The following is an 18,722-nucleotide window of genomic DNA, read 5'->3' as shown; positions in this document are numbered from 1 at the left end:
ATCGGGTTCGCTTGTGATAATCCCGGAGGGCGGTTAGCGCCCCTTACATCAGTGATCACAAACGGGTGTCTGGGGCCAGTCTGCTCGTTCTATTTTTGTTAAAGTTTCTTTTTTTTTTAACGTCAGTGCTTCCCTAGAAAAATGTAGGAAGTTAAAGTTTCAGAGCTGCTCTGGTTACTTCAAATGTATCTATTTTAATTAACGGAAGTGCAATGTAAAAAGCTGTCTAAACTACAGAACGGCTTGAACATCCGTTCTAGCTAGAACAACTTTTTTTCTTTTGCAGAGACTTAAAGGGATGTCAGAGATGTGCACAGCGTGAGGATAATGTCTGCTGTGTGGTTTATTTTAAGTTAGAGGAAGATACAAGTTTCCACCATATCTCTGAATTTCTTGGGGTTTTTTGTTTGGTTTTTGTTGTGTTGTGTTGTTTTTTTTTTTTTTTTTTTGTGGCCTGGTTAGACCTTTGTTAAAGCTTTTGTTGTTTAACAGAAATGGCACAGTTATTGTTAAAATGACTAATAAGATAATAGAAGATTGTGTAAACTCTGGAGTTTAAGTGAGAACGCTTCTTGTATTTAGCTGCGGGCAATGCCAGGTTGAAAGATGAGTTTTCTGCTTTCTGTGACTTCCGGAATTTCACTGCCTGGCTCTTCTTTTCAGCCAGAATGTTTTACTCCTATTCCTTGCGCAACTGACAGTAGTGGAAGTTGAGAAACACGAGAGGTGGGAAGCTTGTGAGGCACTCTGCTTCAGTGAACCCGTGAGAATATAATGCTGCTGCTTTAACTGTTTTTGTGTTTTACTTCCTGCCCATCTGTCCTTTCCTTTCGTCCTTATTTTTGGTTCTTGCCGTTCTTTTCTTTTACTTTGTGTTTTCCCGTAGGCTGTGTGTGGTGCTTGGTGTCTGCATCAGTGCACTGCCACCGACCGCGGCTGTACGGGGCCTTGTGTGTAAACTGCTGCTCCAAAGGCTGGAACTGCGCTTGCTGCAACTCTTCTTTGATGAGGCCATGTTGTTTCTCGTTCTTGAGAAATTCTGGAGGACATAGAACGTTATCGGATAGGAAGTAATTAAAACAGCAAAGCTGGTGTCTCTCCTTCTGGCTGTGGGAAAAGCCTGGTAGCTGTTGTTTGGTTCGGAGGTGCCAAGATGTAAATTTCCCTTTTGATCCAAATTACCACTTTCCCAGCTGAAAACCTCACCCTGAGAATTATTTAGCAATCCAAATGAATGGTACAGTAAGTTTCCTACATGCAGTTCAAGCCGACTGAACCACTTCTGTTTTTTCTGGCTTTCCCTTAACTCTGCCTAACAGTTAAGACAAAGAGCATCTAGAAAACTTTCTACTATACCCCTAGTCTCTCACCTATTTTCATTTTGACAAGATTCTGTTTTGACAAGAGACAAAAAAACCAGCAGGGAACGATCGTTCTGTCTTTTGGGCCTCTGGCACATTGGAGAGCCGAGTGCTTCAGAAACTGCCGTTTACGGCACTCTTGTGGTTTGGTTTGATGGTCTTGAGTGAGACCAAGAGTGAAGAAAACAGATACTGGAAACTGTAAGCTTACTCGGTCGCTGGGGAAAGTACCTGATGTGAAACTTAGACTTTATGTTAAAGAACCGTTCTTGACTGCAGACTTGTTAGCGTGGAAGAGTTTGAAAATGAGAGCAAAGAACTGGCAACAGCAGCCAATAGATGTTTTGCATTTGCAGAGGTAAAAGAGCGTTTTGGGGGGTTGTCTGCCTTGGGTGTGTGCCAGGCCCGGTGTGCAGAGCTGCCTGTAACTCTGCCCTTCTGGTAGCAGGCATGGGCTGCCTGTTTAACAGTCCTCAGAAGAAAGCAAGGTGGCTCTGCGTTGGCCGATTCACCCTATCGCACCCCTTCTCTTCTTGCTGCTGATTTCCACTGAGAGGGCAGAGCGGCCCCCGTGCGAGGGAGCCTCTGCATGGGAGCCCCTGTTCTGCTGTGGCTGTTGGCAGACCTTGGGTGGGAGACATGGAAGTTGTTTGTGGAATGGTGGTGCAGACCGGGACGTTCCCATACGGTGCATCGTCAAACACTCCTTTCAGCGGTGGTGATCGTAGTTACGCAGAGTGTGTTTGTGCGCTCTCTTTGGAGCAAACCAAACCCTTTTAATTTTCATTAAATCAAGTTTGTGAATTAACCTCTGGCTAGTTTCTTCTCAGTCTTTACGACTGTATTACTATGGTTACAGGAATAGCGGTGCTTTAACACGGTGTGATAAAGCGTTGTGTGGCTGTTATGGCTGTGGCCCGGGTTTGTCACAAACACAAACCGTGTCGCAGACCCGGAGTTACTGAGCCGCGGAGCTACCGAGCCGCACCGTTCCTGGTACGGGGCAGTTGCGCTGCTCTGCGGGACGCCTGCTGACCTACCGGAGTGAGCCAGTGCCGTGCAAGAAAGGAAGGAATTACATGGCATGTTGCTGTTATCGTATAACAAATGTTACTGTACGTTAATTATGTAAGAAAATCAGTGCTGTTAAGGTCCTTTGAACATCGTGTTAATGCTTATTAGCACAAATCTGCCGCTCAGGCCTGTTTCTTCCCAAGCCGCGGCATATGTACGCTGCCATTTGGTTGCCCTCCTTGCCTTGCGGGTTACCAGAGGCTCAACCGCATGACAGCGTAGCAGAAGCGAAGGGTCGTAGCAGGAGGGAGGAGGAGTGGCTGCCCTCACCCTCAGGGCAGCACCCAAAGTCCTCTGCAACGGCCCAGGCCGGCAGCGGTCGTGCTCTCTGGTTTGCAGGGCCCCAGGTCCGTAGTGGCCCACGCGCCTGCTGAAATCGCAGTCACCTGCGTTTAGCTCTGGCTTCAGGACGGAGAAAGCCCAGCCTGTGGGTGTCCAGGCGTCCGTCTGCGCAGGACTGCTGTGGGCGCCTGGGCTGCTGTGCTGGGGGGGGACTTCAGCCCACCACTGACCGAAAGCCGTGACGGGGCTCCAACGGGCATGCTGAGGGATCGTTTTGAGCTTTTTTAGCTTCTGTTTCCACCCCTGTAGTGGCAGTGTGCTGGTTTAGGTTATGCCAGAATGCCGTCGGGGCAAGGGTCGTTGTTCGGTGATGTGTTTGGGGGTGTCGAAGGCAATGGGGGCCCACTCTCGCACATGCTGCCCCGAGACATAAATAGTGTTGTCAGCAGCTTCCCCAGCGACTGTTGGGAACAGGGACGGTTTCTCTTCCTCTCCTCTCCCATTGTTCTTTTTTTAATAATGTTTTTTACTAAATACTTGCCAACAGATCGACTATAAAAAGATTTAGGACTTAACACGTGCAAAATAAAGCCAAAGCAAGTGCTTGGGCTGGGATGTTGTAAATTAAGTTTTGGTAACCTTTTAGACCTTTCTAATTATTTTTAACATTTGCCGTTTTATTAATAGTCTGTCTTTGTAGATTACAGAGTACTGCTAAAATGAGAGCAGGTAGTGAAACACGCTGTAATTGTTAGAGAAGTGCCTTAAAGGATATATGGGGAAACTAATGTGGAGCTGCACGTGAACGCTGACCTCTGGAGCAGCAATGACACAGGAAAAATTCTTTTTTGGCAATAACTACTCTTACCAGATCACTCTTAGCGGTACATACTGTGAGAGGAGACTTCTCTTTTGAAAGTGAAGGGTATTTGGAAACTAATTTGTAAGTCAGATGTGTGTTGCGAGCACCACCTCATCCTGTTTTGATTTTACCAGCGGACCTTTTTAAGAACTTCATTGCCTTTGATTAGTCAAGATAAACTGCTAAAGCGAACATGATTATTTTCAAGGTGACATTTACCTGAGAGTAATAAACTTTGCTTTATTCAGAGGAGACTTATTTAAAGATAATAATCCCGTTAGTTATTTTCCAGCATTTAAACAGCTAAAGTGACTATCTGTGATGATGAATGTTTTAGTATAATTGTTCTTCTGTCTTCCCCAATTAAAAAAACACAACAAAAAACAACTGCAGAAGACAACTTAGAATAGGTTGGCGGTTGTTTCTTTTGGTAGCATATTTGACAGATACTGAACTAACGTTGTGTGTTGACTTTTTTTTATAGCTACAGTGAAGGATAATAGTTGATTACATGACTTGCCTGTGTCGATAAGCACAGTTCTTGTTGGAAGGCTGCAATGCATTTGTATTAACGCCCCAGCATACACCTAGAAATGGTTGATTGCTGACTGCCACCCTCTGCCCCTGGAACCTGCCTGAACCTTATTTTTCTGTCTTTACACAGTGAATCTCTTCCTGACTGGGAAAATAGAAAGTGCTGTTACCTCATTAGGTAAGACATACTTTTCTTATTTGTATTTACTGTTCTTTTGAGTTGTTACTGGCTTTTCCCCATGCGGAGAGATCTTTTAACAACACAGTATGACCTTTGTTTGAGAGAGAGTAACAATGACGTTTTAGGAAGTTTAGACCTTCTGCGTCTTCCTGGGGTTACAGATCCATTGGTGTCACTGTGCTAGGGAAAAATGGTGAGCTTGAGGCTAAGGTCATAGTACGTGCCAATATGTTCAGGGGAAAACTCTATGTTTAGGAAATGGGCCTGGGAATATCAAACCAGGGACAGTGGCCCATTCCCAGGGGAGCTAAAACAAGAATGTTAAAAATGTCTCCTGAATGTCAAAGTGGAAATTTAGCCAGAATCGCAGGACTTGGTGTAATTTCCTTCCCTGTAGCAGTGCTGTGACGTACTGACATCAGGGGAACATTGCAGTCAGGGTCCTCTAAGCAATAAGGGCCCTCTGGTGCCAGCCCACAGTCATGTTGGTGAGTGTACTTTATGCCCAAAGAGGTTGCGACTTAAGTTAAATCAGAAAAACCAAATAAGGGAAACAGGAGGAAAGGAAATGGGAAAACACACAGATAATTCTAAGACAGTGAGTTGATTAATGTCGGAGCTCGAGTGTTCGAGTCAACGTGGGGGTTTGAGAGAAGGTTTAAATCAGGAAAAGGTTTTTTTTTGGTGAACCATATAGGACATGTGTTGTTTGCAACACAGTATTTCCATTCTTTCATTGGAAAAAATCCAGAATGCCATCTCTGTCCTAGTCTGTTCTGCCTGGCTGGTTCTTTGGCTTTGGATAGCATTTGACATCCGTTGGCTGTAGGTATGTGAGTTTACAAAGTGTAACATAAGTAGTTATACAGTGTCTGGCCTACACCGGCGGTAACTGCCTCGGCCTGAAGTATGTAGTACTTTATCCAGTTGGCTCTATTGCTTTCTCATGCTGTTCTTTTGCTAGAAACAGTGAGTTGTAACATTTGGCTTTTATTCTTTCAAGTATGCTGAAAACCCGAGAGTGCTGTAGCCTTCATGTTTTCTTGTCTTGAGCTACCTTGTCTGCTGGCAGTGTAACTGGAGCAGGGGAGAAAAATGATGATAAAAGGTCAGTGCAACAGTGTGAGCCACGTGTGGCATCTCTGACCTGCGTGCTGGAGGGTGACAGGCTAGGGTAGCGCAGGAGACCTGCTGGGAATCGTCTCGCAGGAGATGTTCCGTAGAAGCCCTGATAGAAGCTGGGAGGAGCGCTTGCTGTCCTGAGCAGCTTATTACAGTGTCCATCTCTGTGGTAAGGTACAGTGCAGTTTATTTTCAGAAAGCAAGTGACAGCAGAAATAATGACTTCTGGAGAACTCTGCAGGTCGAGCCACCATCTCGGCTGTGTTTGTACAACGACCTTAAGCCGGAAAAGGTGCCGCTGCCGCGGAGCAGTGTCCCCCGGAGCCCCTGTCCCCGGGCGCGCGGTGGGACACGTCAGCCTGTTGGTCCCGCGCAGGGCGCGCTGAGGTCTCGGGTGGGCGTGCTGAGCCCTGGGGCGGCCGCCGGTCCTGGTAGCGGGGGCAGCAGCACCCCGCTGGAGACAGGGTAGAGCGAAGGGCGGACTGAAGTCCCTTTTTCTCCACAGGCATAAGGCATCCGCATTAAGCAATGTGTGCGAGCTCCCCTTGGGGAGCGTCTGGAGAACTCGGGGAGAGCGTCCTGCGGAGTGCGGCAGAGCTGCCGAGGAGGGTGTCACTCCAAGTGTTCGGTTCTGAGAGAAGGTTCCCGATGGCGGGTGCACACGGTCCCTGCCCCCGGCGCGGATGGCTGCGATGTGTCCCTCGGGACCGGGGCAGACCCCGGCGCGTCGCAGGAGGGTGCGAAACCGCAGGATTTATTTTCTGCTGGGATCGTCTGGAAATTTATTCCTGCACAGCTCAGTGCCCCCTGCGCTGTCCTCTGGTGGAGCTCAACGGCTGTGCTGTTATAGTTGATTTTGCAAAAATAGGAATAATATTATTCATCTAAGGTTTTGGAAACTTTATTGCAAGTATTTGTGGCATGTTTAACTGGCAGGGGGAATCTACTGCTGTTTACAGTAGAAGAAATCCATTTGATTATTATAGAAAGAGCCTCATTAAGATTTATGCCTACTTGACAGAAACTCTATGAATTCAAACTTTTTCTGGCATTTGTTTAAAGTTGTTTTTTTTTTTTAATTTATAAAAGATTAATTATTGTCTGTCTTCAGAATTTATCTTTTTTAAAAAGTACCATCTCTGTAAGATTTTTGGTGGGTTGGTTTGCCAAACCAGGGATTGGTATTCTCTTATATTTCTTCAGTAACCCTAAATGTGGAAAATGTAAGCCATTTGGGGCTTTTAATAAATCAGGTTTTTACTTCTTCTGGATTTGCGCAGAAAGGCTGCAGAAAGAGAGTTATAGAACAATTGTTGAAAAAACGTTGTCACTGCTCTTCTTGTGTGTTGTTGTCACTGATGATAAGGCCTTCGGAATCCAGAACTGTACCTTTCTATTTGGAGACTTCCCTTTCCTTTAGATGTTTTGGCAATTTGAAAAGGCTTTTGTTTATTTTCCTGAAGGAATCACACTGTCATGCCGAAGACCAACTCACTAACACAATACTTAAGCGTGTATGGGATTCTACAAACTTCATGGCCAGGAGGAAGGAAGTGGGGTCCCTTTATTGACACTGAATCCCCAAGGGTATGAAATTGTGCCCGTGTATATTTTTTCTGTTTTGTTGCCAGCACTGAAGGCTTTTTTTGTTGTTGTTGTTGTTACAGGTTTTTCTTTGAAAATTTAAGTAGGTGAAAAAACAGCTGCTGAAAGCAGCACTGGGGTACTTGGCCCGGTCTGCCCCACAGCAGTCGGTGCACGAGGAGCAGAGAGGCAGACGACTGGTTAGGAAGATCTACTGATATTTTGCAAATCCCGTAGTAATGACCATTGATGGGAAATGAAAGGCATCAGAAGCATAAGGCAATTAAGTGATGTTTGGGTAAACACAACAGTCGTTTTGGGGGGTGGATGGGTGCGTGTCCCCAGTTTGCTCCAACAGGTTTAGGGGACTGTGGGCATATCCTTAAAATAGTACAATTATGTTTTGGCAATATGAATTCAGATTAGTGGTCCGTTCAAATCAGGAGCCTTTGTAAGAGCAAAGCAGTTGTCCTTTTAGTTTTGAGTAGGGCAAGTCCGAAATGCTCGTTGTGTGTCAGGTGGGTAAAGCCATGGGAAAGTACTGAGCGACAACGACCGTAGCCAGGTGAATTGCCCAAAATGGCATAGTGTCAGCGCAGCCCTTACCTCGCTGATGTCCTCAGATTTTCACAGCTGCAATTCTTCTATTAAAATGGAAAATCTATTTCTTTTGTCTGTTCTTCTTTCCATGTGCCACGTTCATAGCAGATGTGCAGTGTTAATAAGAAAAAGCATTTCTCACTGGGAACCTGAACTGTCATGTTACATCAGATTTACTGCTTACAAATTAGGAAACTATATGTTATTGCAAAAGAAAAAATGCTCGTGATGTTGCTTCAAAAAAGCTGGGATACTTCAAATAACTATTGCTCAGGATCTTTGTAAATACTTCCTAAAACTGAGAAACAAGTATTTGGGAGAATAGTAGCTCTGCTTAACTGCACTGATGAATGTGTGAGTGGAAGCACACACGTGGAGTCACCAGTGTGTCAATGGGGCTTGCTTGGAACAGAGACTAAAATAAGCTTTGTGTAATTATGATTCCGTTCTAATGCATATACGATGAATAAGGGATGTTAATCCTGAACTGTATTTGGTACAAGGGGAACAGAAATCTTTGCAGAGCTGTTGCTGGAAGCCCTGGATATTTCTGTCTGGGCTATTTGCTCTTTCTCCTTTGTGTGTTCCGTTTCCTTCCCGTTGAGGAGTTTTAGTAATCTGGCAGTTAGGAAACGCCGTGTTTCCAGCTCCTTTCTGTGGTTGCTAGCTGTGTGTCCTCTTATGCAGCTGTGGTGCATTGATGCAGTGACAAGCGTGTGGAGGAGCACATTTACAGACCTAACCGGAGAACTGGAGTTTAAAAGTCCTGTGGATCTTATGTTTGCTTTTATAATTCTGTAATTGCATCTTCATGTCCGTGTTTTGCCAGTATCTAGAGTGAGGCCTCTCTGGTTTTACAAATGCGGTAACAAAAGTGTTCTTGTTTTTTGTAACTGCCTTACTGCAAAATATTTGTTTGGAAAATAGATGTTTTCATGTATTTATGTATTCTGTATGCTGTTGTGGCCTTTGAAACTCGTGGGAATTACATGCATAAGTTTCATTGGAATGCCCTGCTTGGAGAGTAAAAATAACAGCTTTTTATATGTTTTGCCTCAGGTAAGTTACTCACCTCCTGCTTTTTATATTCCTGTGGCTCTCACTTCAGAAGCGCCCACTGTGAGCAAGCGGAACGGTGCGAGGCACAGATGTCGGGGTGGGGGGACGCCGCGGCCCCGTCGTGGTGCCCTGCGGGCAGCCCCACACCATCGAAGCCCTGCCCCGTGCCTTCGCCCGGTCCCCACACTCAGCTGAAAATGATGCGTTTGTGCGGCTGAGTTCCAAGCAGTGCTGTAAATCTGTGGTTTGTAACGCAGTATATTTGGATGTGTGTGCGCATGAGGAAACTTGAGGTATAGGCAGCCTTTATTTTTTCCTTGGCACCTTTTTAAGCTACGAGAAAGTAACCTACTGTCAAAAATTGGAATATTCAGCTGCAATCCACAAGTCATGCTCTAGATAGTAATTTGTTTTAAAAGTAGTTTTAAAAATATTTTTGGAGAATATTTAGAGTAACTATTGCATTACGCAGAATTTCCCCTCCGGTAGCCTGCTGAGAGTACATTTTCCCATCAGAGCAGCTTTCCCACTTGTCCTTGGAACACTTCACTTTCATTTTTGAATTGCTTAATTACAAATTATAAGTATTTGATGTAGCCTTAATTGGCCTGCTGTTTTCCATAGGAAGAACTGAAAGTGCTTTGAAAATACTGAGCTTTATTTAGCCCCATTTACTCCTTTCCCCGTCTGGAAAATTTCTCCTGTCTATGGGAGTTCAGAAGGAATTTAGAGTACTTAGTAACGTTCAATGAAAACATCTGACAACGGAGTCCGGTTTACTTTTGTCTTTTTGTTGGGGTAACCATGACAAACTCTTCAGGTCCGCTGTGTGGTTAGGAGGATAAACAACATGTCCAGGAACATGTTATAACAGAATGAGCTTCTTTAGGTACTTTTCACTGAATATGGATCGTTGCTGGGTGACGTACCCAGGCTCTGAGGAGCTGGTACGAAGGATTTCTGTATTCCATCCTCTTGGCAGATCCACGCAGTAATATTGATTGTCGCCTTCGGTAGATTCATACAAGGTTATTGATTGATCCTGCATTGAAATGCAGGTTATGCTTACCTACACTTAGAGTGGGTGTTTTAATTAAAACCGGGGCAGGGAAGAAAGTGGTGAGAGGATAAAACTGTTGACTCTTATTTGTCTGCAGTCCCCAGAAGCTGATGAAAGCTCTTGCAGCTAATGTGAATTGTTGATTAGGCAAAGCATTAACAATGATATTTTTTCCCCCTTATTAACAGCTGCTTGCAGTGGAGAATTGGAACAGCACACAGAGAGACGGGGAGTCATCTATAGTCCTTCTTGGCCATTGAACTATCCTCCGGCTGTAAACTGCAGCTGGTACATTCAAGGAGATCGTGGAGACATGATAACAATTAGGTATGGTTTGATATCCCGTGGAGATAAAGGACTGCTTTGCTGAAATGAAACAAAATGCGGGTTCTTATCTGATGCAGCAGTTATGAGGCTGTTTGTCAGTGCTACCGAACGGTCGGAGGAAGCTGAAGTTGATTACACTGGAGCACGATCGCAGCTTGAGCACCTCTCTCGTTTTAGAAATGTTCCACTGTGTCTTGTTCCTATAGGCGGCTTCTGACATCCGTTATTATATATGCAAGTCGCTTGTAGTCTTTTAATATATTTATCTTCAGTACCCGGGTGAGATTTTGTCCACCTCTGATAGATGAAGAGGTGGGAAACAGTGATACATTGACTCAGGTTAAATAGTCCCCTTTCTCTTCATTGCTTATAAGTAGGAATAGGTGGAGGCTATAAAACCTGGAACAGCCTCAGTGGGATATGTAAAATTCTTAGAGCAAAAATGGCTTTTTCATGTCTTGAAATGGTGATATGTTTAATTGACAGTTGAAGATAATCATTGCTTATTGTTACTTGTTAACCAAAAGGCACATGCTTTTCTGCTTAATATTTATTTCCAACAGAATTAAATAATAGTTAGCATTTGTGGCAAAATTTCAGCTCATTCTGTAAAAATACTATTCAGAAAAGACTAGAATATGTTACAAATGTTTTGTTTGGAATGTTTTGGCTATAATAGCAGCATACTGCGAATGTGCTTAATTTCTCTGGGCTAATCGTAGTATCCTTCTCAAACCAAGAATTTCATATTTGAAAAGAAGAAAAAGCAGCAAATCTAGGAAAGGGTTTTTTGTTTGGTTTTTAGTACTGTTGTATTTGACACCATCTGCTCATTCTTTGCTCAGCTGCTTAAAAGGACTGCAAACCTCTTCAACTGCAGATGCTCAGCAATTAAAAACAAATCTGCCACAGATGGAATAATAGGAGGGCTCCACCATCCGCAGTTCAAAATAGGAACTACTCATCAAAAGTAAGGAAGTAGATACCTGCCAGCATTTGAGATCCGTAAATAGAAACACGCTTTTAAACCCATTAAATTGTATTGGATGCAGGGAATTTGTTTCAAAGCAGAGCCTGTTGGAACTCTGAGGAAGCATGCCAATGAGAGACAGGACCTGGCTCTGGAGAATAATACTGCAGTTTGTGCTGCGAAAACACCTCAGAGCTCCCAGCCAGAATTAGGATTCTTTTCTGCAAGTACGAGCGTAACCGAGGCTAAAGAAATAAAGGGAAGTCAGAGGAGGAAACTGGTAGTTGTGTGTGTATACAGTTTAGATGTGTGCATAGCAATACTATTTGAAAGATTTCTTCTTAATGGGTTTGTTTCCTGCCCCTGGATACGCCGCCGTGTCCTGCCCTCCTGTGCGCATGCAAACAATGGCAGCGATGTGTTTACATCCGAGGGAGCGCTGCCGTGCTGTTACCTTTCCGACTATAAATGCACTTGGGATGACTCACCCCAGTGTATGAAATGCAAAATGTTACAGCATCTGAGGGTTTCTTTCAAAGGTTACAGCCCTCGTAATGCCAAGGACGTCAGCGTCAGGGCTGGCTTGCCTAGGCTAGCGTGGTGTAGGCAAACTGGGAAAGGGGCTTCAAGTACAGACATTTTTTCCTCTCAACAGTTGAGTACGCTTCTTGTCCTAACAGTGTGCTGATAAAGGCGTAGAAGAGTAGCATTTTTAATTTTCCTGGGAAAATCAAACACACTTCTTGTGATAACATCTGGATTTTGAAAGGTTTAAAACCCCCCCACCTCCTTTGTGTTACGTGATGCTGAATGCGTTTCCTTTGATCTTGAATTCTCATTGACAGTAAGACAGCGATGTTGTGTAAGTATCATATTTGAGATACAGCAGGAGTCATTAAGGGATACCATTGCAGTTGAAAGTAGTTTTGATTTCCAAAACGTTTGCAGTCGGTGGTCATTTTTTATAAACCTGTTATTCAGCAGCTCTCAGTAGCACTGTGCCCAGACCTCCGCGCGGATGTAAGGTGCTGGCTCCTGCGGGCATGTCCTTTGGAAGCTTTCTCTTCATATCTACCTTTCATGTGGTGTATTGATTTTCTTCATATCCTCACATTTCCATGTTTATTGTTTTGCATTATAGTTTACTTTTTAGAAATCCTTGAGGGAGATTTCACAGGAACAGGAAATACATGGTTCTTTGTGCTTCTACCTCTGTTAATTACGTGCGTTTCAGTACTGTCTTCCGAGTTTGTGTGTCTGGTGGAATGGTGCTGTTGAGACCTGGGAACAAGCGTGTGTAGCTACTGTTTTCCAGGACTGTGTTTTGTCACTTTAGATTAGGGTAGTCAATCTGTTAGTTGTTGTTTTGGAAACCACTTGATTTTCTTCCCATTTTCTCTGGTTTTATGGCTATTTTTACAGAAGGCAACACAAAAATCCTGTAAGGTCAGATAGAGATGTCATATGCAGCAACTGCCTTGCACCATCCTTTACGGGCTTTATACGTGTATTTTTTCCTCATAGCTGAGAAAAAGATCAAAATCGTTTTTGCTTAGCAGTTCCTCTTACGTGATGGTTGTAATTAACCTGATGTGGGCAGAGTATAAATGAATTGCATTTTATTATGGGAATTTATGGGACTGAGGGTAAAATGCTCTCCACGTTCAGAATTCAAGAACAGAGTATTGAGAAGTTATCTCGGTGACCCACCCAAGCTGCCTCTTATTAATTGGGGCAGGGGGGTGGGGATCACCTTCATTGGCTTTCACTTCAGTGAGTAACGTCATTGGCTTTGGAAAAAGAAATTTCCAGATACCATGTGAGTTTCAATTTCTGAGTAAAACTGATCCCTGTTCAGGCTGCTCTATAATTGTATGAAGAATTAAAGGGACTGCTTCGTAGTCTGTTCACCCAACTCACAGTGTTTCAGAAGTTGACATTAACTGGATAAAAACTCATTAATAGCCATTTATTTCATTCAGTTGCTTGTGCTCAGCCTTTGAAAACACGAGCCCCCGTGTCTCTTGCCTAAGGTTACACAGCGAGCTGGTGCTTGGGAGCTGGGAGTGGAATAGAGCTTTCCTGACTCCCAGGTCCTCCTGCTTCAGTGGTTAAGCAGAAGTTTTTAATGAGCTAATGAAGTCATCAGTTGTTCACAGCCTGCACTTGCTGTGAGAGGTTGGCAAATAGAAGTAACTTTTCTTGCTTAATTGGCTGGTCTGTGTTATTTTGGGACTGTGCTCTACTGATCTACCCATAATATTTATTCTCCAATTTTTTTAAGGAGTATAGAGGGCCAAAATGGACATTTTTAAAAAATTTATTTATTTACTAATTACTTTTTCGGGTTTTACATCCTCTGGGCCTCCAAGATTTTACCCCTTTTTTTGTTCATCCTGTGTTTGTCCTTTTCCAGTTATTAAGAATCCTTTTTTTTTTTTTTCTTTAATCTGTAGTTGCTTGTGCTTAAATTACTAAGAGGGTTGTAGGGAATTCCCTACATTATTTATAGAAGTACTTTTTTTTTTTTTTTTCTATCTGCTGCTTTCAGTGCAGATGGTGAAAAGCTTAGCTCTGCTCAGCATTAGTTTTGCAGGTAGCGCATTTTTTTTTCATATTTACAGAGTGTTAATGGATGTTTATGATAATCTGGTTTCATGACGTTCTTACCAGCCCCATAAAAATATGTGTCAGCTGGTAGGAAAACACCATTGTAGGCTACTGTTGCTTCATATGAGTAAATCAGGCAAGATCGATATATATGGCCAATTCTGTACTTTTCTGCAAGCTTCTCGAGTCCTGCTCAGTGTTTCAGTGTTGGAGGTAACCTTTTTTTCAGTTTTACCTATTTCTGCAGAATTCTGTAAAAACAGATTTAGTGTTGCATGTGTCAGTTCACAATGAGTTTTTCTGAACCTCAGAGTCCAAATGCTTCCAGCATTTAATAGATTATTCTTGTACTTTTGTATAAAATTAGGGGATTTTTTTAAAGGAATTAGCTGTGGAAGAGGCATTCCAAAAACAAGATAATGGGACTTGGTGCTTTTGAATAGCATTTTTGCAGAAGAAACAAAACCTGCAAAATTTGTTCCGATAATTTTGCTCTCTTATGCCGGTCTCCTCCTCTGTTGCGGTGTTGTATTGGAGATCGCGGGGAGCAGCGAGAACAGCCTGAGGGCCGAAGCGTTTAGAAGGTAGTTCTGCGTGTTAGTGGTGGGCGTTGTACGTTGTTGGTGGTGTTCATGTTGCAGTTCCAAGTGCTGGAAGTACCGGCGTTGGGCTCTGCAGGGTGGTCCTCTCCCTGCCCTCTGTGCTTGGCCGTGGGCTCTGGCCACGGAGAGGAGAGGAGTCCAGAGGAGCACCGCGCTCACCTTCCTGTTGCCACGAGCGCTGATGCGCCGGAGCGGAGGAGTGTTGTGCCATAAGTGAAGGTGTTGGGTGGAGGGGTTGTCTGTGCCCCCGGAGCAGACGTGGTCGGGACGGCGGGAGGTGAGGGGTGCGAGGGCTGGCGCTCAGTGCCGCCGTGCGCTGCAGCTTGCCTGGGGGGATGGACCTCTGGGTCCACAGCCTGCTCCCGCAGACACGTCAGGGTGCTTTGCTGGAGGACTTAGTGATGGAACAGACCTTTCCTTTGCTTTTCCCCCCAGTCCCTGTGCTTCCCCGCCCAAGATATTTAAAAATACCACAGTACTGTGTGGTGCTGCGTGAGATACGGATGACATTGTCCATTAGTACTCTCAGTTTCAGTGCGGCTTGATTCTGTTCCTTATTTTAATCATGGAAAATGACGTTGGGTTTGGATACAAAGGGCCTGAGACCTCCCTCAAGAACTGTAACTGCAGACTTCATTCAGTACTTTTCCAGAGACTGTGAGATGTTTGTACAGTCCTACAAGCAGTACAAGTCCCTTATTTCCACTGTATACCATCACTCATTCAGCCACTGGTGTAATCCTTTTGACAGAAAAATTTGCATTCCAGTTTGAGAAAGTTCAGCTGAATAAGTGAATGTCCCCGCGCTCTATTTTGCGGTTAAATTATTCTTCAGAAGACCGTAGCAGCAGCACCTCCACCAGATCTAATTACAGATGATGAGAGAAGTGAGGTAGCAGAGGTTGAACGCGGTCTTCAGGACTCAGGTAAAATAAACCAGAGGGCTATGTAATGTCACATTACTGTGGCAGAGACTTCTGACACAAAACCTTTTTGTTGCAAATGCAGTATAAAGCAAAAACCAGTTTTGCATATTTATACATGCACACATATGTATTCGTGTTGTTTCATATTTCGTTACAAAGGAGTGGTTTTTGTGGTGAGGTTGGCTGATGGCTCTTTCAAATATATCATGCTTTTGGTCTTGAGTAAAATCACCATCAATTTAAATGGAGCAAAATTTGCTTCCAGTGGAGACAATAGAAATTAAAAGGATGATGGAGTGGAGTGGCAATGCCTTAGTCAAAGCAAAATTTGTTCAAAACATGTCTGTTGATTAGTTTGCATGAGGTAGAACATAATTGCTTTGCCTTTGCTTTTGCCCTTCGAAGAAGAAATTTTATAACTGCTGTTTTATCTATTATATGTAAAACTTTACATCACAACTGGAACATCTGTATATCAGAGCAAATACGTTTATTCAGTGATGTTTGAAACGCCTAGGCAGCTGTGATTAAGGTGCTTATTGTTTTTTTTAAAAAGAATTCATTCTTGTGAGTATTCTATACTGCCCTTTTCGGAATGCCAAGGCATTTGTTTTGGTGGCTCCCACGTCCCTGAGAGGCATGGTGTTTTCAGGGAGGCTGTTAAAGGTGATGCGTCCTTGCAAGTCTGTTCTGCCTCATCGCCCTTGCACTCAGTTGGTTTTGTGGCTAAAGGTTGGATTTCTGAGTGGAACAGTGTGGGATTCTGCTCTGAATCTATTTCAGATCCACAACTGACACTCGGGAAAATCGGTCGCCCTCTGTGCCTGTGCTTCTGCTTTGGGAGGTGGGGCTGAAGTTTATTCCTCTTCCACATCCTTTGTGATAAACCAAAAAAAAGCCCTTTATTAGCAGTGTACAATACCACTTTCTCAGGGTGCAATAGAAGATATCATTAATTATACACAAATGCAGGCTTTCCAGAGGTAACGCGGTCATCTGCAGAGGTAGTTGGCAGAGCAGGCACGCGCGCGTAGCTGACTTCTCTGCGCTCTTCCTTTCTGCGAATCTTAAAGTGTTAAACCTTTTCTTTTTGTGTCGCCCCTCCCCCCTTTTTTTTTTTTTTAAACAGAAAGAAATGCATTTTACTGTAAGGCACAGACAGCTTATTATATAGGCAAATCCTGCCCGGGGTGTGTGCAGTCTGTGGTGTGTAACAATGCGGTGGGTGAATTATTTCCCTAATAGACAAAAGTAGCTCTTTTCAGCAGAGCGGGGAAAGGGCTCAGCTGGAGCGCTGGGAACTGGGTAGGATAGGAGGACCATTTGTTTAGCTCTTCCAGGTTGGCTCTGGTACATCTGAAATATCTATAGATGTAAGAGATCAAAAGATTTAGTAAATGATCTTGTTTGTGTCGCACGAGCAGACGTTTTGCAGTCATTCCCCCTGTTCCCGGTTCTGAGTTTCCGTTTCTTGATTCAGTGGCTGTTCCCTTTTCTTAAAAAAATCTTTGGGTTTGGGTGGATAGGTATTTCTAATATTTATCCAAAAAGTCTTTATGACAAGAAGACCCTACAAACAACCCTCCCAAGTAGATGGTAGAAACCTTTTTGATGTGTGGTGCCAAAATGAGTGAGAGAGCAAACCCGATGTGGTATAGCTCAGTAACGCTGTCCCGCAGCTCTTGCCACAGGCGCCATGTGGGTGCCCATGGCTTCACTGACACTTGTGCAATGCTTTTCATGCTGTAGTGCCTGTTCATATGCTTTCTTGGTCATTAAACAGTTTTTTGCAGGATGCCTGGGACAGATTTTAGTTTACCTTTGCGTGGCTGAATACTGAAATCTTTTCGTTCTGGCTGCACAGTCATCTAAAACTTCCTTGCAAAATATGCTGGTTTCAGAAGCTTGATAAGATTGCTTATAGTGAAGAATTAGGTACTGTTGGAATATTTCTTCCCAGCTGGAAAGGCACACAGGGCATGGTGGGAGAAAAAGTTAGAAAAGAGGGAGAATATATTTCTGGGTGGATTGTCCTTGCCTGCACATATGCTGTTGGACATCTCTTAATTTCCATTTTAACTTAACACTTTCCATGCTGTCTTCTCATTCTCTTGCTGATTTTTTTTTTTTTTTTTTTTTCCCCTGGAGAGCTTTTAAGCCAATATGTTTGGCAGAACCTACAGGTGTGTGTGGGGTGGGTCTCCTGTGTGAACGAAGCAGCAAGTTTACGTAGGTACTGCTCCTTCCCTTCCAACTTTTTTTTGTCAGGCATTGACAGCCTTCTGTAAATACAAGCTGTCTCAGAAAATTATCTTTCTGTTTATCTTTTTCAAAGAACGCGTCTTTTGTGTTTGTGAAAAGTCCTTTGTGGAAGGAGGTCTGTATTCCGTAGCAGCTTTTCAGCCTTTCTGAAAGTTCTGTCTCGGTATTTGCATGGAGTACGCACAAACTTCTACCAGGTTAATTTTGTGTAGCTGAGTTATATGAAAGAGGACCAAAATTCATTTCTAAGTGTTCTGAACAGTGTCCCCTTTCTGAATCAGTGTGGTTCTCTGTGCAGTGCTATTGCCGTTGCAAGGTACTGAATGCAAATGTAATCAGTTTCATCAGACTGAACAAATACTCCGGATGGTTCCTCAGCGACAGGTTAGGGAGTGTTATCTGGTTGTGTTCAGTGTTCTGCAAACAACTGGGGCACCTCTTTGCACTAGGTGAGCTGCTATTGAATGATTACTGGGCTGGGGTCAGCGTCAGGGCTGGAGGTTTGACTGTAAGAGGTTACAGGCTTGTTTGCCCTGCGTTTGCATTCCCAGAAAGGGAATATTTTCATCTTTGAATTAAAAAATAATAGTGTTAGACTTTAGGTTCCACATCTGCCCCTTGCAGTCCTCTTGTTGCCCTCTCCCTGCCTATCCGTGTCTTGAAGAGTTGATCTTTGTCTCTCGTATTTATCCCTGTAGGGTTCTTTTTACTGCTCCCTATTGTTCTTTTTCCAAGACAGCAGTCTCCTCTCTCGTCCCATAGTTTCATAGCTTTTGAGCTTGGAAAGGACTGCTGAGAGGTGGGCCCATGCGAATTTCATGAAGTTCAACAAGGCCAAGTGCAATGTCCAGGTGGCTTGGGGCAATCCCAAGCACAAATCCAGGCTGAGCAGAGAGTGGGTTGGGAGCAGCCCTGCGGAGAAGGCCTTTGGTGGATTGGTGGGTGAATGAGAAGCTCCCCAGGAGCCGGCAATGTGCGCTGGCAGCCCAGAAAGCCCCCCGCACCCCGGGCTGCATCCCCAGCAGCGTGGCCAGCAGGGCGAGGGGGGATTGTGCCCCTCTGCTGCGCTCTGCTCTGGGGAGACCCCCCTGCAGTGCTGCCTCCAGCTCGGGGGCCTCAGCACAGGAGAGACATGGACCAAACCAGAGTCAGGCTTCGATGCTGGCAGGTCCAGGAGGACAAACGTCATCAGAAGGGATGCGAAGTCCCCCTGGGTTTCCCCTGGGGCTTCGCTCCATCTCTCAGAGGGTTTATTCCCAGGAGAAATCCTCCAGCCATAAACATGAGCGATAGCACCGGCTGCAGC

At 44.3% G+C, this 18,722-nt stretch overlaps 1 protein-coding gene across 1 annotated transcript in view; it reads left to right on the top strand.

Moving 5' to 3' along the window:
- The first annotated feature begins 3,056 nt into the window (after nt 1-3,056).
- The window catches only part of LRP3 (low density lipoprotein receptor-related protein 3), a 20,872-nt gene continuing 5,206 nt past the window's right edge, over nt 3,057-18,722 (top strand). The window contains exons 1-3 of the mRNA XM_009881411.1: nt 3,057-3,180; nt 4,244-4,291; nt 9,908-10,046. Of these exons, the coding sequence (XP_009879713.1) occupies nt 3,057-3,180; nt 4,244-4,291; nt 9,908-10,046 (311 nt within the window). The remainder of the gene's footprint in view (nt 3,181-4,243; nt 4,292-9,907; nt 10,047-18,722) is intronic.

The sequence above is a fragment of the Charadrius vociferus genome, unplaced genomic scaffold, assembly GCF_000708025.1.
Source record: "Charadrius vociferus isolate BGI_N301 unplaced genomic scaffold, ASM70802v2 scaffold553, whole genome shotgun sequence".
Lineage (NCBI taxonomy): Eukaryota > Metazoa > Chordata > Aves > Charadriiformes > Charadriidae > Charadrius > Charadrius vociferus.
The sequence above is the reverse complement of the archived record's forward strand: the minus strand, read 5'-3'. Positions and strand labels throughout refer to the sequence as shown.